The sequence below is a fragment of the Macaca nemestrina genome, chromosome 3 (assembly GCF_043159975.1).
Source record: "Macaca nemestrina isolate mMacNem1 chromosome 3, mMacNem.hap1, whole genome shotgun sequence".
Classification (NCBI taxonomy): Eukaryota; Metazoa; Chordata; class Mammalia; order Primates; family Cercopithecidae; genus Macaca; species Macaca nemestrina.
The window spans coordinates 114789955-114812640 of NC_092127.1; the positions used below are offsets into that span (position 1 = coordinate 114789955).

Genomic DNA, 22686 nt, shown 5'->3' on the forward strand with positions numbered 1-22686 from the left:
TGCATTTAACTCTGGAATTTTTTCTTGCAGAGGGTAAAGTGATGAGATTGAAAAACATGCAAGAGCTATAATTGTCTTCAAAATGGTGTTTTTAAAGAAAATATGAAGCTAGTCATAGCTTTCTCTTTTTCTTTTGTTCTGTTACATCCCAAAGAGCAGGTGCTTTTTATACACATACAGCCCACCTCCATCCATTCCCCAAAGCCCTAGGCTCCTACACAGTATCACTGTACACTTTCTGCTCTGGTTTTTAGGTTCCTTTTTGATTTTTGGCCCTTGGGGAGGTCCTTTATTTTCTTGTGAACCTAGCTGTTCATTTAAACAGATGGTTCTTACACGTTACCTAGAATTTTTTACTGTTGTATATTAAGAAGAATTTTTAGGTAATCTTGTCTGTCACATTGCCGGAAAAGAAGGCCTGCCTCATTTTCTCTGTCTTAGTGGACTTCTATTCATTTACTCTCTTCTTCCTCTGTTCTTAACCTCTATGTACCCCTACTGACACTTAATCATATTTTTTCAAACTTTATCATTATCTCGTTTTCTGTTTTTATGTTAAGTTGCTCCCAGCAGCTCTTCTTGGCTTACTACCTTCTTCCTGGCTGCATGTTTACATTATTATCTCAGTCATCATCATCTGCTAATTATAACTAATAATATCTAATAACCCTGCTAACTCAGCAGTATAAAGATCAACCTGTGAGAAACTGACCTCATGATGATCTCTTGTTGTATCAGTTAGGATGCCTTTGCCAATACAATGCTCAAATTAATGGCTTAAATAATAGGGCTTATTATCGTTCCGTAGCAAGAAACCTAGAAGTAGTTGGTTCTAAAGCTGGTGCAGTGGCTTAATAATGTCATTAATGATCTAGGCTCTTTGCATCTTTTTCTTCTTCTAAGTGTTTTAGCTTTTATTCCTCAGGCTCATTTGCCTCATGTTTGCTGTATGGTTGCTGTAGCACCAGACATCATGCCTGGATTGGAAAGCAGGGAAGGTGCATATTTCCTTATAACTCCCTGTTAACGGAGAAGTCTTTTGCAGAAACTCACTTTGGAGAGTTTCATTTCAGTGTCATTGGATCGAACTGATCTCATGCCACTGCTAGCTGTGAGGGAGGCTGAGGCAGTGAATGTCTGGCATTTTCCAGCATCTCTTGTAAGATATGGCCTTTCATAGGGTGGAAGAAGGGTGAGAAGAATGCGCTGGGTTGGCAGCTTGCAGGTTATATCCCTGAACCAGCTACTTCGGCCAGCTGTCTCTGGCTTGGTCTCAACCTTTATGTTGATTTAATTTCTGCCTTATTCTAAAAGAATTAGGGGTGACTTGCTAAATATAGATAAAATCCTGTCAAGAGAAGGAAAATTTATATATAGACTTATAAGGTACACAGAAACACTTGCCATGTGTTAGAAATATTTGGCACTGAGCTTCTTAATAGTCAAAACAAAGAAGAGAACAAAACTAATAAATTTTATTCATTTGGTAAATGAAACTGCAGTAATTTTAATAACCCACACTGAAATCCTGGACATTTCTTATCCTCTTCTTCCCTGGTCAGTGGCAAGGAGAGAATGCATCTCTTCCCATGCCCAGCCTCTCTTTCCCATACCTATTGCCATGGCCTTATGTCTGAGACAGCCTTTCTTACAGTGTTACAATAACCAGCAATACATTTTTCTCCCTTTTTTTTTTTTTTTTTTTTAGAGGTGGGGTCTTGGACTGGACTCGAACTCTGGGCTCCAGGGGTCCTTCCACCTCAGTCTCTGAGTTGCTGAGACCGTAGGTGCACACCACTGTACCCGGCTCCAGCTGCCCTCAGTGCTGCTGTTATAGAATTTTTCTTTGCTGTGCTCCCTCTCTGGCAGACTCTCTCCTTCCATGGAATCTCTGAAGCAGTGCTTCCTTCTGTTACTCAGTTTTGTGTTACATAACAATAGCTGCTTGTTTACTTTTATTTATCCTCCCCAATTAGATTATTACCTTTTTGAGATCTGGGACCATGTCTTACCTAGTATCCACTTTAGCATCTAGCATGATGCCTTGCATAGGTCCCCAAATATGTATTGAATTGAACTTGAATGATCAACTGTTGAATAACTTGTGCATTATCTAGGAAAAGTAATTCTTCCTGCTGCTGTTGTCTTTCATTATCTTTAGATTTTTCTTTAAGGAACACAAGCTTTCACCTATTCATTCTTTGCATTTTTTAGACAAAGTCAGTTGTATGCAAACTAATATTTCTTTTTCAAATATATGCAAGTATCAGTTTTAGAGAATGTGGCATGGAGAAATTCTCAAGGAGAGAGTAAAATGCTAGTAATGTGCTGAGGGAACAGAAGGAGCGTTTGTGAATGTGCACACATCCATTTCTGGTCTCTCATGTTAGCATCCTACCTGCAGAAGGTTAAGGCAGCATTAACAGGTCTGATGTTAAGGGGCCTAGAGTGTTTGTCCTTTTCCCTTCTTTTTATTTTATATCCATATTCTGGTCCTAAGGATTTATTTCTTAAGTTAACAATATAGTGAGATCGCTGAAAGTCTTTCTTTATTTAGACTGTAAGTTGAAGTTCAGATTTACACAGTAAAATTTTCTTTGATGAATCATAAATGCTGGTAAGTTTTTATAGTTAGTCAACTTCAATTGGTGTTAATTCTTCTCATAGCTTGCTTTTTTTCTTTTGAAATTTACATTAGGAAAAGTACTTCTTGAGAAGTATTCTAAGCAGAACATGTATTTAAAAATGTGTTTTAAGAAGAAAAACACTGAAATACATTTTAAATAGAATTAGGTATTTTAACAATCATTGTATGACAGTTTTAGATGTAGCAAAGTATTTGCTACTTTAGGTTTGAATTGCTTTTAATCAGAAAATGCTGTTAATGAGTTATGTTCAATCTAGGAAGATAGGCTTGTCGCTTATAACTAATGTACTGAATAAAACACTAGATATAAAAAAGACCCCAGCCCTCTTCAAATAGCATTACCTGTGGTATCATTTATTCTAGTTCTGCCTTCGAGGATTTTTTTTTCCTTGTGAAGTTTTTTGCTGGCCTGTATCAGTAGATTTGCAGAGATGGGGAGTAATCCATTTGTATCTGTAATGGACACGGTCAGTCTTGTGGGACCCTGACTCTTCGTCTAGTTGAAGAATTCTTACCCTAGCAGACAGATCTTCTCAGACACACTCACCTGAGACTGTGAACCTGAGGCTGGAGGCAAGGAAAGAAGAGTAGCCCATGTGACCATTTTCTGGAGGGATGCACAGTGGTGGCTGCCGTGCTGCTTCTAGAGGCAAGGTCTAGTTGTGGCTGTAATCATGATGCAGTCTGCTGTGTGCCCTTATGACCAGGGGGAGATTCTGCAAACTGTGTAATAGCACTCCCCCTTTTTTATAAATCCTTTTTTGTTTAAATTAGCTAGAATTAGTTTCTGATGCCCTCCACTAAGAATTCTGATACTTCAGCATCCAGACTTGTCACTGTTGCTGGTCAGATATGTGGTTGAAGCCCTTGTGAAGAGCAGTGATGTATTTTTTTCATCCTGGCTGCCTGTACATTCTGGTTAGAGGTGACCCAGAGGACCGGAGGAGGACACAGTCGATACCAGCTGTGGGTGTGGGAACTGTGTTTGCTGGTGGTCAGGCAGGACTCCGAACCACACACTGGGTCTCATCATGTGCCACTCTACTGCTGCTTTTTCCTAATTCTTTGTCCCCCAAAAGTTGGGATGCCTAGGAGCTAATACGTAACTCCTCGTGCCATTTTTTTTTTTTTTTTGGCTCTATGGGAATATTAGCTACAGAAATATGTGTGCGTGTGTGTGTGTGTGTTTTAGTGGAATGTTTATTTTGTTTAGCCAAAAATTACATCTGATGTACCAAATACCTTTTTAGTCAACGTTATTTAGGTATAATTTTATGTATTATAAAATTGTACTCATTTTAAGTGTTTGGTGAATTTACTAACGATATAGAACATTTCATTACCCCAAAAGTTCCCTTGGGCCCCCTTGTAGTCAGTGCTTCTCTCCCTGCCCCACTACCATAATTGTTGGCTTTTAGTCATCTTAGGCCTCCTCTATATTAGTTGATGAATTGTCACTTTGCTGTTCTTGAGGATATTACAGTATAATAAAGGCATGATAAATCTCTCATTTTTACTGAACTATGAAATCCAAAGGAAAACTATCAGTGCTGTATAAATTATCAATCTGATAAATAATACTTTGCCGCATGGAAGTGTCTTGAGTTAGATGACTTGTTCTGGTGAGCGGCTTTCCAGTGGATGGCTTTTCTGGCTTCTCTGTGGCCTGTAGACATGCAGGGCTCGGGTTTTCTCCATGGATGGGATGATGTCTTTTAATTGTTATTTAGGTCATGTTGGGAGGCAGGAAAGCCAAAATGGCTGGATTCAAATCCTTGCTCTGTCATCTCCTAGCTGAGGGACTGGAGGAGAGTTACCCAGCTGCTCTGTGTGGGCTTCAGAGCCCTCACACCTAAAAATTACCTGTTGAAGGCTGTGGAGTTGTTCAGTCGACAAGTGTTTATTGGGTACCTACTACGTACCTGCTCTTCATCTTTCATGAAGTTTTCATTCTGGTGTAAGGGAGGGGGCAGATAATAACAAGTAAATTGTGTAGTATGTCAGATGGTGATAGGTTCTGTAGAGAAAAACAGCAGGGAAGGAGTGCATGCAGGCACCCCTGTGTGCGGGCGTCGGGTGGGGTGGAGGGTGTTGTAATTTTAAATATCGGAGCCAGGAAAGGCTTCACTAAGGAGGTTTTAAGCTAAGCCCTGATGGAGGTGAGGGGCCATTCCAGGCAGAGAGAACATAAATGCAGAAGCTCAGAGTGGAGAGCAGGCCTGTATTTGAGGAACAGTAGAGGCTGGGGTGCTTAAGAGTAAAGGTGTGGGGGCAGGCAGGGGGAAGAAAGTAGGAGGCAAGATTATAAGTAGTCTAAATGAGATGAAACACATAACATGTTTTTGTTGCTTATAATTACTGTGTGATGATAGTCTCCTAGGTAGACTTTAAAAAATAACTCTTGAGAAGAAAAGAGGTTATAAGAAAGAACAGAACCAAATGAGGCATTCCCTCACTCAGCCATTCAGCAGACATTCAAGGGTTTTTTTGCTGCCAGGTGCTGCTGTCACAGGCAGGACTGCGTTGGGGAGACCGACCGGGGCTTCAGGAGCTTCCTTCAGTGAGTTCAGTGTGGAGACAGAGAAGGAATGGATGCATGGATTGGTGATGCCTGCTAGGTTAGATGGATACCCAGGGGGGGCTTTGAGAACATGTGGGGAATGGTTAGCAGTTGTCATGTGAGTTGTGTAGCTTTTGACGTTTTATTATGTGAAGAACAGGATCTGTGTGCATGTGCAGGTGGCACATGGGGTCAGGTGGGAGCTTTCCAAGGCCAGTGACAACATGGTGGGGACAGAGAACTGTAGCAGGAGAGGGTGGGTGTTTGGTAGGCTAGAGTGGAGGGGAAGGTGAGGTGCAGGGCTAGGCAAGAGCTGGTGGCAGGGGTGGGGTGGTGGGCGGTGGGAAGGACTCAAAAGAGGCACCAGGGAGAGAGTGTATGAGTGGAAAGGAACTGAGAGAAGAAAGCTCCGAGGTGGGGCACAGGGAGGGAGGAGAGGAGCAAAGGGGAACGGGGAGGGACTAACACAAATTCAGTGATAATCTTGGATTTGCCTCATCTGCTTTGCCTCCATTAACTCATTTAATCCTCCCAGCAGCCCTCAATAAGTTAGGGACTGTTATTATCTCCATTTCACAGATGAGGAAGCTGAGGTGTAGAAAGGATCACTCACCTCTTCAAGGTCGCACAGCTTATAAGTGGTGAATTGAGATTCTAACCCAAGCATTCTGACTCTGTGGTCTTGGTAACCCTCTACTGCCACTGAAATCATTCTTAACATTTTGTTTGTGCTTTTCATTGAACCCTGATTGGAACACTCACTGCATGTATATTGGAATTCTTTTTTTTTTCCTTTTGTCACTGGCCTATGAATGATGATGACAGAGCCAGTTGATGTGATTATGTCTTGGTTCTTTTCTTCTTGGAATGAGTCTCAGCAGGATCAGGATCTGGGATTTCTGAGTCTCTTCTTTCCCATTCTTCTTCATCTCCTCTCATTTTTGCCGGTTTGCTTACAATGAAAGTAGGCATTTAAAAACTGATTTTAAGTGGGAAACTGAAGAATTGTGGCAAAGTATTTGCATACTCTAATGAAATAGTCATTTTTAGTTTTCTTAGATTTTATTTAAATAGACTTGTTATTTTTAAATATAGGACATCTCAATGACATTGCAGCAAAACTAGAAAACAACTACTAATATCATTTTTGCTTAACATTTTTGAAATTATTTTTCTCTTTTTTTTTCCTATAGGTTAGGGTAAGTTTAATGTCTTGTCCTACATATGCAATTCCCAAAATTAAACCACAGATCACTTCTTAATTATTAATTAAACAGGAAACGGGATAGTTGTACATTTAAGTCCAATAGCTAGTGAATTAGTAGTTTTAAACACCGTCACCTTGTAATCTCTTCTGCCCTGTCTTTTTGCAGTTCTAGGTTCAGTCTGTCTCAGTGTCTTCTACGTTCTAGTAATAATAGGGATGAAAACAATTAACCTTGATTGGCACATAATATGGACCAGCACTGTGCTAAGTGCTTGACATGCACCATCTCATTTAATAATCCTCACAGTAGCCTCGCAAAGAGGGTTGTGTTATTTCGGCTTTATGGGTGAGGACACGGGCACAGTGAAGTTTGGAAGCATGTACAGGGTCACTGAGTTAGGACTCAGTTGGAGCTCTGACTCCAACCCAGGGCTTTCTGTTATCAGAGCTGATTGACATTCTTTAACCAAAATCTGGGCTCATTTAACATTAGTGAAATGAAAGGATTTTTACTCTGAACTATCCAGTGATTCTGTGTTCTTCAGTGAGTAGCACAGATTATTTGTGCTCACCTTCAGTGGGTAGGTGGGGTGAGGAGAATGAAGCTAGGGCCCTTTGTACCGTGTCACATTGGGAGTGCAGCCAGACTGGGTGTCCTAAAGTGACTGAGTCCCTTGGGATAGCACCAGTAGGCACAGGCAGTGTGGTGGGCGATGGATGGATGCTGCCTCCCTTGGGCGGATGGTTCCTTCTCCCAGCCCCTTTTTTGAGTCCTGCAAGAGGAAGAAAAAGCCAGCAGCATTATGCTTGGATGGCTTTAATTTTGGATCTGTGTTCAGTGAAAATGCTGAGTCACTTTGAATGACCCGCTCCCTTATCAGTTTTCTCCCTTGGCTTTTGGCTTTTGTGCCTTGTACATAGCATTTATTGATGAGGAGAATGAAGTTAGTTAACACCTTCCTCACCTGCTACTTTCAGTTCTTTCGATTTTTACCCTGCTTTTCAGCTCTGCAATCTTTTTCCTGGACCTTGGCCTTTTCATCATGTGCTGATAGGGTATGGTGAATGAGTTAGATTCCTGTCTAGCGGTGCTGAGGTTGTTCCAGGAGTGGATTGGCTACTGGCAGGCCAGGGATTGAGTTGAGAGTCGGGGATAGAAACTACTTCTCTGGTTACATGTTAGAATCACCTGGGCTGCTTGAGAAGCACGTGGTGCCCCACTCCCATTTTTATTTAATTGATCTGGATTGGGACCCTGGTATTTGGTGTTTTTCAATCTTCTTAAGTGATTCCACTGTGTAGCCAATTGTTTCATTTAAACATTAATAGCTTAATTAGGAAGCTGAGTTTATTTTGGGCTGTGGGGATGGGGCTCAAAAGATGCAGCAGCTCCCCCATGGGCACTGCACTGGGCAGATTACACAGACCCTTCCTGCTCGCCTATGACATAAAAGCCAATACTTGGTAGTGCTTCCCCTGTGCCGTGCACTGTTTGAAGCACAGTGCGGCATTAACTCATTTAATCCTTATGATATCCTTATGAGGCAGGCACTGTGATGATCCATTTTGTAGAACAAGAAATTCTTGCTTGTAGCCATGAAGGACATGTAGTATGAAACTGACCCATAAACCTAGGTTTTGGTTTTTCCTAGGTTTACAGTATAGAAAACATTTCAGATCTTTGTATTTTAATAATTTAGTCTCAAATGTGAATGTATTTGTTTTTACAAATGAAACTGAGACCTGTGCCATGTCATATAGCTAGTGACTATCAGTTAATATACAGAGTTGTAAATTGGTATTGTAAATCATTTAAAACACTACTTTTTTATGGTTTTGACATAGATTTTACTTTATGGTACATTTTATATTTCAGGTTATTTGAGATGTAACTCATTTTTAATGTGATCTTTTTTACTTAAAATTGCATTTTGTACTTTTTGAAAATATATGTACTATGATCTTTGAGTGTGTATTAGATCTTCACTGACTTGTGATCTGACCTGCCTCTTCACAGTCTGGCTACTGTAACTCTCCAGGATACTAAACAAAACTAATAGCAGCATTTTAAGCATGCTCAAATCTGGCCGTGGTAAAACCCAAACTCAGCACTTCTTCAAACCCACATGCATTTCTAGTCTCCCCTTTATAACCAACTTACTGAACAAGTTGTCTTTGCTTGAAATAGTCTGTATTTCTTCATCATTCATACTATCCTCGGCCCACTTTGTTCTGGTCTCAGTTCTGTCATTGCAGTCTTCTCTGAGGTCATGGAGTAACCTTCATGTTGCTAAATTTAGTAACTATTTTTAAAGCATTTATTCCCCCATTTATTGGTACCTGCCTTGTACTAGGTTTGCGCTGTTGTAGGTACAGGTTGAATACCCTTTATGTGAAAATATGAAACCCAAAATGCTCCAAAATCTGAAACTTTTGAGTGCTGACATTACACTTACGGGAAATATTCATTGTAGCTTTTCAGATTTTTGGATTAGGAATGCTCAACTGGTAAGTATAATACAAACAACAAAACCTGAAGAAATCTGAAATCCAAAATGCTCTGGTCCCAAGCATTTCTGATAAGGGATACTCCAAAATATATTGAGATAGAGTAGTGAATAAAGCAAAAGGAAGACCCTATCCTCATGGAGTTTGGGCTTGAGGAAGAGTGACAAAGACATAAATAAACATATAATATAATGTTAGGATCATGGAAGACTTCCTGTTGTATGACTCTACTAATATAAAATGTCTAGAGTAGGCAAATCTAGAGAGACAGAAAGTAGATTAGTGGTTGCCTAGGGGCTGAAGAGGGGTGAAGGGAGAAATGAGGAATGACTGCTAATAAAAAATATTTTATAATTAGATTGTGGTGACGTTTGCACAACTCCGAATATACTGAAACAATTGAATTTTACACTATAATGAGTGAATTGCATGCTATGTGAATTATATTTCAACAAAGCTATTAATATCAGGAAGGTGATAAGTGCTATGAAAAAAATCTAAATCCACTGGGAGATGGAGATACTATTTTGCATAAAGAAATTAGATGAGATGTCTCTGATGAGGTGACATTTAAATAAATATTTCAGGAAAGATAGCTGTTGAGGACAGCTATCAAGGGTCATGGAGGCTGAGGGGCACAGTAAATGCAAAGGCCCTGAGGTAGGAATTCACTTGAATATTCACGAATTGTGTGGCTAGAATGGAGTAGGCAAGGATAATGTATTGGGATGACTTAGGTCAGATCGCGTAGAGCCTTGTGAGGACTAGAATTTTTTTTTTCTTTTATGCTGCAATAGCAAATACAACATCTCAGTGATTCAAGTAAGTGGTTGTTACGCATCCTTTGTGGGTTGGAATGGGTGTCTGCTCCACATCGTTGACATTTTCATCCCTAGTCTATGTGAAACCTATGGGAAAAGAGGGCATGTATTTCTAGAAGGAAGGAAACAAGGCAAATCTAAACAGTGGCTCCCAACCACAGTGCACCCTTGGCTTTAACAATTTTTGTTTTCTTTTCCCATATCACGTTATAAAATTGACTTTTCAGGAGCCTGAGCCATGTGACCCATGGCTTGAAATACCCTTAAGCATTATCTGGTGAATTCCAGTTAGAGAGGCAGATCCCTGTACCTCAGTTGTGTTCTTGTTCTGTTCCAGAGACATTTAGATGAGTGCCGAGGTTAGATGGTAACCTTTAATTTTGTCCAGTAATATTTTGCTTTTTTGGCAATAACATGGTCATTATTTTGCCCTTTCCTTCTGCCACCTTTACAGGTTTATTTCGTCATTTTCATCATCATCAAAAAGCATTTATTAAGACCATAATACCATTTAAAACTTTTATACCTGAGAGAATTGCTCAGCTGGAGTTTAATAATAAAACACTTCGATGACACTTTAGTGACCAGAAGAGTGAATTGTGCTTAAAAATAGAAATTTAACATTAGTGTTAAATCTTTTCTGTACTATTATTTCCCTGGGGGGAAAATGGTGAATTGTTTTAGATTCAGCCAGTTTAAAATTTTTTTCTTTAATATTAAATTATTTTAAGTATGTGCTTGCTTATTGACAGCTTTGGGTAGGAAATGCTGCTGCTTTTTTCGTATTACAGAGTGTGAAGAGAGATTGATATTTTTGCTTTGATTGGAAATAATTTAGAATGGAAGAAGTAGCCTTGGATTAGGAGTTAGAAGATAGGAGTTTTGCCCAGCTTGGCCATAGCTAGCTCTCTGACTCTGCTCAAGCTAATAAAATGAGAATGGACAAAAGAACATGAACCATTGAGTGCCTCACTCGCTCTCATCTCTCATGTGCAGTCCTGTTAGTTTTTCCTTACACTGCAATCACATTTTATATAGAGGTTGGTTCTAAAGTCCCTATATAAGGTGAAGATCATTGGTGTTAAAAATACCATTGGAAACACTTGCAGAAGATTCCCCTTTGGAAGCTGCCTCAGAAGAATCCAGCACAGCCCATTCCTTCCTCCAGCATTGGAATAGATCGCTGGCTGTTTATTTGAGCACCAGTTGAGCATCTGGCCTTGGCTTCAACTTCAGTTTAGGGACCATGTTTTATGAAAATACATCATTTTAAATACTCGACTCATACCGTATTGTGAGATGCACAAAATCTGATTGGCATGTGGAAACAGACCAATGGAGTGACTATTCACGTGTCACATCTCATGCTCATTAAGTAGATGGGGGGTGGGCAGTTACTGAGACAACTGAAATTTCTTTTCATCTTGCTTCTTCCTTTTTTTTTTTTTTTTTTTTTGACCAAATGAGAAGAGTTGAATTTGTGTGAGCTAAATGTCTATTTTCTGTAACTCCAGTGTACTCAGAATCTCTCCTCTCCACTTTTACAGCCACTGTCTAAGGGCCCTAATCCTTTCCCACCTCAGTCACTTCTAGTCATCTCCATAAATGGCCACTCTAAATTCAGATCACCCATCATCTTTGCTGCACACTTGTCCTAGAGTGATCTTTTTAAATAACTCTCCTGATCAGAACACTTCCATGGCACCAAGACTCACAGGAGTGCTTCTCAGACTTCCCTCCAATGTTTTCTTGTGCAGAGTTTGGTGAATTAAGTTGTCTCAGGGTTCCGGGAGCACAGCTTGATGTGGGGATTATGTTTGTTCTCATGTAAGACTGTCATATTATTGTTGATTAGAATTGATGCTGCTGGAATGTGCCATGCCTGTCATTACGTTTGCATGGTCTCTGGTGCCCCTGTTCGAAGTACAGATCCTTAGGAGATTAAATCTAAACGCTCAAGCAGGATTCACAGGCCCTTGTGGAGCTTACATTCTAATGGGAGAGGATGATGACAAATATATAATGTCAGATGGCATTAATGCTGTAAAGAAAAGCAAAGCATGGTAAGATGATAGAGTGAAGAGGGGGCTCTGTTGATCTGGCAAGGTTATGTGAGGAGGTGATTTTTAAGAATTTTATCTTAATTGACAAATAATTGTATATATTTATGGAGTACAATGTGATGTTTTGATATGTGCATAATTGTGGAGTGATCAAATCAGGCTAATTAACATATCCATCAAAGGTGATATTTAAATGGAAACCTGATGAAGTATGAGAGCAACCATATTATTATTAGGGGGAAGAGGGCTCAAGGTAAAGAGAACAGCATGTGCAAAGGCCCTGTGGTGTGAGTGTTCTTGGAGTGTTAATGAAACAGTAGGAAGCTCACTGTGGCTGAGTGGAATGAACAAGGGGAAGATGGGTAGAAGATGAGATTGGAGAGATTAGTAGATGCAGAGTGTGCAAGGCCCTGAGCCCATAATAAGTTTTCTTTTGCTTTGAACAGCTTCCCCTTCCATCTGTAACTGTTGGGTGAAGTGGAATTAATTTTAATTTGTTCTACATGCTAACCAGTTGCCCCTCTGTTCACTGAATTATTATCTCTTCTCCATTGAATTTGAAATGCCATTTAATTATATGTTGTATATGCATATTTATACGTATATGTTTGTCAGCTCTCTGTCATTGATTTTTCTTCTTGCACACATAGTATAACATTTTAATTACTGTACCTTTATACCAGGTCTTGGCAAACAATGACCCATGGGCCAAATCCAGCCTACCACCTGGTTTTTATAAATAAAGCTTTATTGGAAAGCAGCCATATTTATGTATTGTTTATGGCTGCTTTTGAGTTACTATGGCAGTGTAGTTGCAACAGAGCCTGTATGGGCCAGAAATCCGGAAATACTTACGATCTGGCCCTTCACACAGAGTTTACCAGGCTCTGCTTTATACTGTGTATCGATATCTGATAGGGCAAGTTCATCCTCATTCTTCTTTTTCAACAATTTCTTGGCAGGGCTAACATGTTTATTTCTCCAGATGAACTTTAGAATCAATTTGCCAAGCTTGCCTGACTTCCTTCTTTTCCCCACCTCTTTTTTGGGGTGGAGAACTGGGGAGCCAGCAGAATAGGAATTTTGATCGCATTAATTTGTGGTTTAGTGAAGTGAGAAGTGATTGCTTTATGTTGGGTCTTTCTATTCCAGAAATATCTCTCTATGTGTATATCTTTCAGTAAACTTTTATTGTTCATTTTGAACAATAAAATCGTACATATTGGAGTTTATTCCTATATGTATTATTGCTTTTTGTTGCCATTATAATTGAGATCTTGTCCCAGTTATATTTTACAAGTGACTGTGATATAAAGGGAAGTTTTTGCTTTTTATCGATTTAAATTCTGTTTCTAACCCTCTTATGAGAGTAAACTATTAGGACTGTTAATTTTTGTTTCTTTCAATTGACAGTCATTGTCTGAACTTATCAATAATTGTTTTATTAATGTTTATGTCTCTGCCTATATTGTGGAGTTCTCTTACCTAAAGTAGTTTGGGGGAATGGACTTGGACACCCTCAGTGGCATTCGTTTTTTTTCTTTTGTGTAGGTCACAGCAAATGGTAGTTAAAACAAGCCAAAAAAAAAAAAAAAAACCACCAGATAACCTAGACAAGTTTATGCCCAATCTGCAGTTGTTGGTAGTTTTAAGAAAATCCAGAAGATAACGTAGGCAAGCTATTTATCAAACAGGCTCTGTCTGCCTTTGCAGAGCTGATTGCTGCTTTTAATACAGACTATAGAGTTGCCATGTCACCCAGGAGAGTCAGACTCAGCACTGCTTTACTTTGGAGAGCCATTTGATCATGGAAGGCAGTCAAAACCTAGCATTTATCCTTTGGAATTGAAATATGAGCAGGAGATTTTTATGAATCAGTTAGTGCTTTCCAGAATACATTCTCGGTAAAGCATTTGATCTTTATCCTTAACATCTATGCCTTAAGGAGGTGAAATCTACTTTAGATTTCAAGGTCTATTACTTGCCATGAGCATTGAACAGATGAACTGTAAATCCAATGTGTGTTAACCTTTGTGAATCTATCTTTTAATGCCATTTTTGTCTTTTTTTCCTCCTGAATTTGTGTCTTCTTAACTTTTCCTTATGTTGATGAGACGAAAGAAAAATTATCCATGTTACTGGTTTCATTTTTTCCTTTTCCTTTTTGTTTTTTTGGTTGAAGTGATGATGGTGTGGTAGCAATAGGGATTGGATATAGAAATGGAGAATTGCTGACATATATTATGTATTTGTGAAATGAACCTGTTTACTCCTGTTGCCTTTAGTAAAGTAAAACTTCATGTGTGGAACCTGATTTTAAACATAATATCTGTATTTTTGTTCCTGTGTGTTGTGATTATCTGCAGTCAACATTATGAACATCAGTTGCTGGTATACGAGTAGCAGTGCCATTCTTGCATTACTATAAAGAAATACCTGAGACTGGGTAGTTTATAAAAGAAAAGAGATTTAATTGACTCACAGTTTTGCAGGCTTTACAGGAAGTATGGTGCTGGCATCTGCTTGGCTTCTAGAGAGGCTTATAATCATGGAGGAAGGTGAATGGGGAGCAGGCACATCACATGGTGAAAGCAGGAGAGAGAGAGAGGGTGAGAGGAGGTCTCACACACTTTTAAATGACTGAACCCCATGAGAACTCACTGACTGTCTCAAAGACAGCACTAAGCCAGGAGGGATCCGCCCGCATGATCCAAACATCTCTCACCAGGCCCCACCTCCAGCATTGAGAATTACAATTCAACATAAGACTTGGATGGAGATATATCCAAACTCTATCACCATCATAGGCTATAAAGATGTACCAGGCCACCTGCCTCAATTACAGAGGAAGCTCTGACCTTGGGATCATTAATGTGAGGCGAGAATTGGACTGAGGAAAAGTTAGAGACTATTTTAGACAGCTGTGTGGTATGGAGAATGGTATAAGTAAATATAGTGGGAATTGATGTCTTTTATTGAGCACTTACTATGTTCCAGGTATTGTAATGGGTACCTGATATACCTAGGCGTTGTAATAGGTGTCTGATAAATATTTTCAACCATACAACAACGTTATGAAGGAGAATTTTTTATCCTCATTTTACAGATGAGAAAATTGGGAATTAGGTTAAATAACTGGTAGACCTGAGATTTGAACCAGCTGTTAAGACTCCAGACTCAGGTTGTGAAGCAAAGTGGATTTTTGACAGGAATAGAGTGGTTGTGTGTGTGTGTGTGCGCGCGCATGTGTGGGCACACATTTGAATTCTGTTATGTGTAGGAAGGGCAGTGGGCAGAATGTGGGGTTGGAAGGAAGGGTTTTGTGGAGTGGGGTGGTGAAGATATTTGGAGTATGAGTTGGGCCCAACCCACGAAAGTCCTGGAATTCCAGATTGAGGATAACTTGTTTCTTGTCTTGTCTACTTCTTCCATATTTATATAAAGGAGGGAGAAACATACAACAGTTTTGGTTTATTTAGATTCTCTTATGGAAATTTTGGGAGTTGAATTAACAGCAGGGTGGTGAAATGACAAAAGCATAGCCTGGAGAGTTAGAAGAGACCTCATTGCTGGAATAGCTTTTAGCAAGCCCCTTTTTCTCTCCCCTCCCTTGTCCTCAGTGAAAACAGAATGCAGAGCCTAAAGTTTTCTGTTTTTGCTTTTTGTCTTTTTGGTAGCCCAAGAGTTTAACTTCATATATTAAGGTGATAATGGAATGTATCATTTGTCTTCCTATATTTAATCTGAGAGAGTACAAAAAAGGGGCTATGGCTTGGTAGTAGATCAGGTGGAGGTGCAAGAGTTGGATGTTCAAGCTCCTCAGCACCTCTTGCTGGTCCTGAGATGCCTCTTGCTGGTGAGAGGGTTGTTGCTTCTAGCTTCTACCCCGTTCTTGTTTAGTAAATATAAATGTCAATAAATAAGTATACAATGCACATACTTTTCTAAACCTCTGTGCAGTTGTATTTAGATGAAAAATCCAGATTCTGAGCCACATTATGTCATCATTTACCTTAAGCATGGCTAGGCTATTCGGATGCTAAGAAATTCATGCATATCTGTATTGGAGGGCCATTTAGAGCTTGAGGCCCTGCTCTGGCTGTCTCTCAGCACAAAACGCTGGTTTTTGGGACCATTCTAGATGGCTATGACTGTGAACAGTGCACATGCACGTGTATGTATACAGGTATGGCCTGCTGTTCCTGACACCGCATGTGAATGTTAGGGGCTCTGCTTCTGCCAACCCCTCTGCCCTGCAGACATACTCAGAACTGGATGCCCAACAAGCTTTAGAAGAGAAAGTAAAGCGTTCTAACTGTGAACAGGGAAGCCAGCTTGCTTTCAGGGTTCAGAGTAACAGCCCAGAGGATCCAGCCCAAGCACAGACACCTGATGTAGCACCTGCTCTTTGGGTCTGTTCTTTGGATCTGATACGTGTCCTCAATAAAATGTTTCAGTAAAGGGTGCTTTTTTCTTTCTTTCTTTTTATCAGAATGGTATAACTTGGAGAGTTACAATATCTTTACATGGTCATTTTCATACTAACCTTTACTAATAGGAAAGAAGGAACTAATGTAAATCCTGATATTTTATGAAAATACTTCCAATGGTGCTTACATATGAAATTATTAATAAACTTTCAGCTTACATTTTTGTTGCCTAATATGTATGCAAACATACTTTACTTGAAGTTGAGGATGCGTGTGGTGGCCCACACCTTTAATCCCAACATTTTGGGAGGCTGAGGTGGGAGGATCACCTGAACCCAGGAGTTCAAGACCAGCCTGGGAAACATAGAAAGACCCTGTCTCTACAAGAAAAAAAAGAAAAGAAAAATTAGCCGTGCATGATGGTGCACACTAGTAGTCCCAGCTACCCTGCAGGCTCAGGCAGATCACTTGAGCCTGGGAGGTTGAGGCTGTTTTTGCGCCACTGCACTTCAGCCTGGGCAACATAGTGAGATCCTGTCTCGAAAAAAAAAAAGAAAAAGAAAAAAGAAATACTAATGTTGAGATGCTTTTCTATCATTTTCTTGCCATGAGCTTACTTAATTATACCAGTATTTCTAGAGAAGAGAGGGGAAAGTGAACATTTCATTTGAGACTAATCTGTTTTTATGATTTGTTTAATATGCTAACATTGATGTCTTTCTATTAAGTTCAAGTTCACTGCTGACAGGATTTTACAACTACTGAAGTATTTTTTGTTTTACCTTAGAATTCACATGAAAATTTCATGAACTTTAACATTTGGTTGGGAATTTAACTTTGTTGTCAGACTATTTCTAGGAGGTAGGTCACTAATTGCATGTTTTTAAAACAATTTAGTGTCAGGTTAATTGAGATAGTATTTAATTATATCAAAACATTTGCTTATTTTCTGAGTTTGTTTTTTTTTATGATATTGGAAATAAATGAGGCTGACATTTTTCCTTTTTCTTTTCAAGATTTTCAGCTGAACTCTCATCTCTCAACACTGGCAAATATTCATAAGATCTACCACACCCTTAATAAGCTGGTAAGTCATTCTTTTAAAGACAAAATTACCAACTGTTTGAAGTAGTCATTTTGTGTAAGAGTATTTGATAAAAATTTAGATTCTAGATACTAGGATATCAGTTTATGAGAATGCTAACGGTGTGTGATTTCTTGGTAATAACGAACATATTTCTTTCAGAACCTAACAGAAGACATTGGCCAAGACGATCACCAAACAGGTATCTGTAAATGCTAACACTACTTAATTTTAAATAACTTCTTAATGTAAAATTAAGAAAGAGAAATACTAGCTATGAATGTGCTGTATTGTCATAATGTACTCCATTAACAAGTTGTTCCTTGGCTGAGGTTGTTTTTCAGGGAGTAATGAAGGCAGCCATGTTATAGCTTCTTCCCAGTAGGAAATCTCTTGTAGAAGCACTTTTTAATGCCTTTAAAGAGGCTCGAGATTCTCTTGAATAATTGTTTCAAGATACCATTTTTTCTCTACTGCAGTATTTTCATTTATACTAAAAAGGTGCTACAGTAATGCAGTTTGGAAGGTATTCCACAAATATTTGAGAAATTGAGCTGAAAAATGATTTAATGTGTGTGTATGTATGTGTTTATAGTTACTGAGGATTTAGGAATCGGAAAATTGAAGCTTGATTAGTGTAAGGTGTCCTCTAAGTCTGTGGTTCTCAGAGTTTAACTGGCATTATAATCACCTGCGGGGAGGCCTTGTTTAAAGTACAGATGTTAGGTTCCACCCCAGAGTTTCTGGTTCTGTAGACTTGGGGTGGGGCCCCAGAGTTTGCTCCTATGTGGTGCTGATGGAGCTGGTCTGGAGACCACAATTTGAGAACCACTTCTCTCAACTGTTAGTAATCATAAGTTCAGAAACTTACATCTGATCTATAGTTACTAAACTCCCAGCAAAAATTATTAAAACACATTTTAAAGTGTTTGAAAATGGCCATAGTAATAGATGAATTGAAATTTGTCTTAGTCTGGGCTGCTGTAACAAAATCCCTTAAACTGGGTAGTTTATAAACAATAGAACCTGATTGTTCATGGTTCTGGAGACTGGGAAGTTTAAGGTGAAGGCACCAGCAGATCCTGTGTCTGGGGAGGGTCTGTTCCTCACTGATAGTGCCTCTTGCTCACTGCATCTTAACATGGCCGAAGGGGCAGGCCATTTTCAAACACTTTAAAATGTGTTTTAATAATTTTGCTGGAAGTTTAGCACCTTCCTCAGACCTCTTTTGTAAGGCCACTAATTCCATTTATGAGGGCTCTACTTTCCTGACCTAATTGCCTCCCAACTCTACCTCTTAATACCAAGAGACTGGGGATTAGATTTCAGCATGTGAATTTTGGAGGGACAAAAACATTGAGGCCATAGCATTGCTTGTTGGGGAATTTTGAATAGCACAAAAGTAAATAGAGTGAAAAGTGACAGTTATCTTTTATGTCTCCTAATCCTATCACTATCTGCCAGCGCACGGTTTAACATTGGTTCTTTCAGACATTTTTTTCAAAGCAAAAACTCTTTATTTTTTAAGAAAAAGGTATGATTTCTTATTTTCTATTCTTAGCATAAGTTTTAATTCTTTCCAGTGGAACCCAAACCTTCTGAACCTCTTTCAGTATCATCCAAAGCTTTGAACTTCTATTTCTGGGTAAATAATTTGTTCACAGATGACGTGCAGTTCAATCACCTTTTTTGACTTCAGACTTTTCTTTGCCAAAATTAAACAGTACAGCACCAACATTTCCTCTGTAATCTTCCTCTATGACACCACCTCCTACATCTATAAAGTGTTTTGCAGCCAAGCCAGTCTGGAGCTACTCTTCCACAACACGTGGAAGGAGGAGCTATCTAAATGTCTGTTTGCAAGAACTTTCTCCATAGGTGGTATTATATCATCATAGGCACTGTACAGGTCATAGCCTGCAGCCTGTGCAGGCCTTCAGGTCAGGCTGTGGTATGCTTGGAGAGTTGGGCAAGACAGAGCTGCATGCTGACCTCCTCCACAGGCCAGAGAGCTTGCCGGGGGAAATGGCAGGTATCTCTTTAGAGAAGGGCATGGCAGTACAAGAAGGTGAGCGAAGGAGAGAGCGGAGGGAATGAGAGGGTGCAGGATCCTTTCTCACATATTTATGCATGCATATATGTTTATAGTAGTGGTTTTTAATTGAGCATCCCATGATATCATACTGTACATGTTATAGTGTGTTTTTCTTTTTCATTTAATGGTGCATTTTGGGGGCTGTTGAGATTTAGGACTGTCCCCACCTTCTCCTCTAAATTGATTCAAAATCAATTGAAAATTAGGTGTAAGATGGAGACTGAAGTAACAGTGTTTTTTGAAAACACAACTTAGATGTGCAGCAAGAATGCACAGGACTTTCAGCATTTCACCTGAATCACTGTCACAACTACATAAGCACAAGCCAGCACACCTGCTGACCCTTCACACCCTACATTATGACTTTCAGCTTGCTCCACTGGCAGGCGGATCTGAAAGGAAGTTCGAGGGGTTAGGCTCTCTGCTCATTCAGTCTCTCAGCACTTAGATCAGGTACTCTTTCTTCCGGGTGAAAGGAGTGAGACAGAGGGGCAGAGACTGCGCTAGGAGTGTTCTAGGAGTTCAGGGGTACTAAGGGTCCCTTCACCTGATCCTTCCGTATTGGCAAATATAGATCAACTCAAGGACAGTCAAAATCAATTTATTTAATAATTTTAAAAGCAGTATGTCCCTGTGGTTTTGAAAGAAGTATTGAAAAAATATAAAACAAAAAGTGAAGATTTCTGTCCCAGTTTATCACCCCTAGCTTCCATCCCCCACTAGTAGTCCACGTTTGACTTTCCAGAGGTAACTTAAGTTTCTTCTGTTTGTTAACCAAATTATGATGATGATGATGTATTTTTTTCCTTAAATACAAGTGTATATTTATATTTACTGCTTTTTCACTCGGTATGCCTTCGAGATCTTTTCATATTAACACATTTATAAAGTATCTGCTTTCTTTTTTAATGGCTGTGTAATTTTCCAATCAATGGATATTTTATAATATGTTCCTTCCTTCTGTTGATTTATGTACACGTATGTGTTTAACTTTTAGCCACCGCCAGTAATGCAGGAATATAACTTTTGGACCAGTTTTAATAGTTACTTTTGAACTTTTAAATTAGATAATTATTGTTAGTATAGTAATTTTGCATGTAAATATTTAACCCAAAGTGTGGCAGTTGAAATTCAGTTAAATGAAAGTATACTTGGACTCATGCCTCCACTTTTGCTTTGGTTACAGTGGATATGTCTAATACTGGGAGTACTTTTCATGGGATTCTTGGGTGTTGCTTCACCAGCCGGAAAATTCTGTGGCTGGTGGCACCTTCTACCTGAGTATTGCCTGTATCTGCTGGGCTCCTTCCACCCACTTGGCCAGGCAGGCTGCACTCAGCTCGCACTACTGGCCTGGATCCCACACCTGCCAAGTGCGAGTTAGGCACAGAGTGGCGAGCAGTGTGTGAGCGAGCGAGCACCCGGTCCAATCACTGCACACAGCCAGGCACACTGGCTGCTGCAGTGGAGCAAGTAGCGCCAGGTGCCAGCACGGGCGCTAGTACAGGCGCCAGCTCTGTGCGAGGCTGCAGCTGGACCAGATGTACTGCATGTGGCTTCCTCTGTGGGCACCTGCACCTGGACGAGGGGAACAAGGTGGCGCCCAGAAGCTTGGAGATTCTAGGAACCACAGAACCCCAAAAAGGGTGTCACAGCCCTGACTCAAGGATCCCCTAGGTCTGGGCTCCCCAAAGGGCTGCAGCTCTTCTCTCTTCACCGCCCACAATGTGGCAAGTGGCAAGGGGTGTGTTTCAGCCCTGTTCATGTTACAGTTCTTTTAGTCCTGCCATTTGGCGGAACCTGAGTTCCTGTCCCACATCCAGGAAGAATGAGGTATGCAGACAACTAGAGGGTTAGCAAGGTATAGAGGAGCTTCATCGAGTGGCAGAACAGTTCTCAGCAGACCCAAAGTGGGTAGCTCCTTTCTGCAGGCAGGTCATCCCGACATCTATGCAGCCCTCAGCGGAGAGGAGACCTGGAGTGAGTAGCTCCTATCTGCAGGCAGGTTGTCCTGTCCTCTGCCCGAGTCTGGCAGAGTCTGAGGTTTTTAATGGGCTTCAGAGGGGAGAAAGCACATGCTGATTGGTCCATGGGTGGCCATGAGCTGGCCTGGAAAAAGCACAATAAGTTCTCACTCTAGTCCCTGGAACTGGCAGCCCAGCCTCCAGGCTTCAGGCCATTCCAGGCTTGAAGGTGGGGATTTACCAGGGACCCATCCCTTTCTGCCCAGAAACTTGTCTGCTTCCTGCTGCCATCAGCTTGCCATCCATGGTGCCCATGGCACTCAGGCTGTTTGTGCCAAGCGGCACCTGCAGGTCTGCACCAAGCTGCTCTCAGCACCCCCCAGCCTCCCCTTCATGCTTGTTGGTGCCCAAAGTTTGAAGGGGGCTGAGGCGGCAGGGGGCTGGTGTGTTAGTGCTGCCCCAAGCATGTGCACACGTGGTTAGGTCACAGCAGTGCCTGGGCTCAGCCTCAACTTTATTCTGATATTGGACAAGGCACCTGGAGTGGGGAGATGCCAGGAAGTAGAAGCAGTCACTTCTGAGGCTGTGGGGGCAGGGAGCTTTCCCAGTCCCTGAGAGTGCAGGGATGCCTGGGTCTGCAGCCATGGTTGGGCGGTTGCAGCTGTGCCAGGAGGGTGAGACTCTTGCCCCCACAGCTCAGAACGGGGTGGGGCTCCTGCCTGTTCCCAGCTCCGTGGAGTGTGCAGCACCTGCTGCTCCTCCTCCTTTGCAGCCCACCTCATGACAGTGATTGCTCCAGGCGGCTGCTGCCGCCATCAGTATGACGTGCTGGTTTATTGCCTGGTACCTTGTAAGTGCCCAGTCAATGTCAGTTAGTGTTAGTAATTTCTTGGAGTAGTCAACTTCATTAACATTTCCCATCTGGTTATAGCATCGCTTGTGATTCCTGTACCCAACAGAGTATACTTTAAAAACTGAGCAACATAAAATCTATGATGTTTAGAAATCTGAGAAAGCTGAGTCATTGTAGTACTTCTTTGAGTCTCTCAACCTAACAGTAGTCTGGGCAATGCTACTGTGTGCAGAAGAGCCAAACCTAAGTCACAGAGGTTGGGTATCTTCCTGCTCTGCCTCCTCTCACGCCTTTCTTTTGTGTGTCCCAGTCTTCATCCCACCAAAAGGAAAAAGACAGAATGAATTAGTGGCTACTCTTGGAGAAAGAACACAAAATAGTAGTGAATTTTAAAAAGCCAATCAGGCTGGGTACGGTGGCTCACGCCTGTTATCCCAGCACCTTGGGAGGCTGA

At 40.7% G+C, this 22686-nt stretch overlaps 1 protein-coding gene and 1 pseudogene across 11 annotated transcripts in view; one reads left to right on the forward strand and one right to left on the reverse strand.

The window, feature by feature from the left end:
- The window catches only part of LOC105499583 (defective in cullin neddylation 1 domain containing 4), an 82516-nt gene that overhangs the window by 11880 nt on the left and 47950 nt on the right, over window positions 1–22686 (forward strand). For 10 of the 11 annotated variants that reach the window (XR_011621173.1, XR_011621172.1, XM_011772214.2 and 7 more), the window contains exons 2-3: window positions 17253–17323; window positions 17483–17522. Coding sequence is in view for 5 of the 11 variants with exons in the window: in XM_011772214.2 (XP_011770516.1) it covers window positions 17253–17323; window positions 17483–17522 (111 nt within the window). In the remaining 6 variants the exon portion in view is untranslated. Of the gene's footprint in view, window positions 1–16722; window positions 17098–17252; window positions 17324–17482; window positions 17523–22686 lie in introns of those variants that run through there. The other variant, XM_011772220.3, reaches the window with a different exon arrangement.
- Window positions 18890–19374, reverse strand: LOC112423224 (deoxyuridine 5'-triphosphate nucleotidohydrolase, mitochondrial-like; annotated as a pseudogene).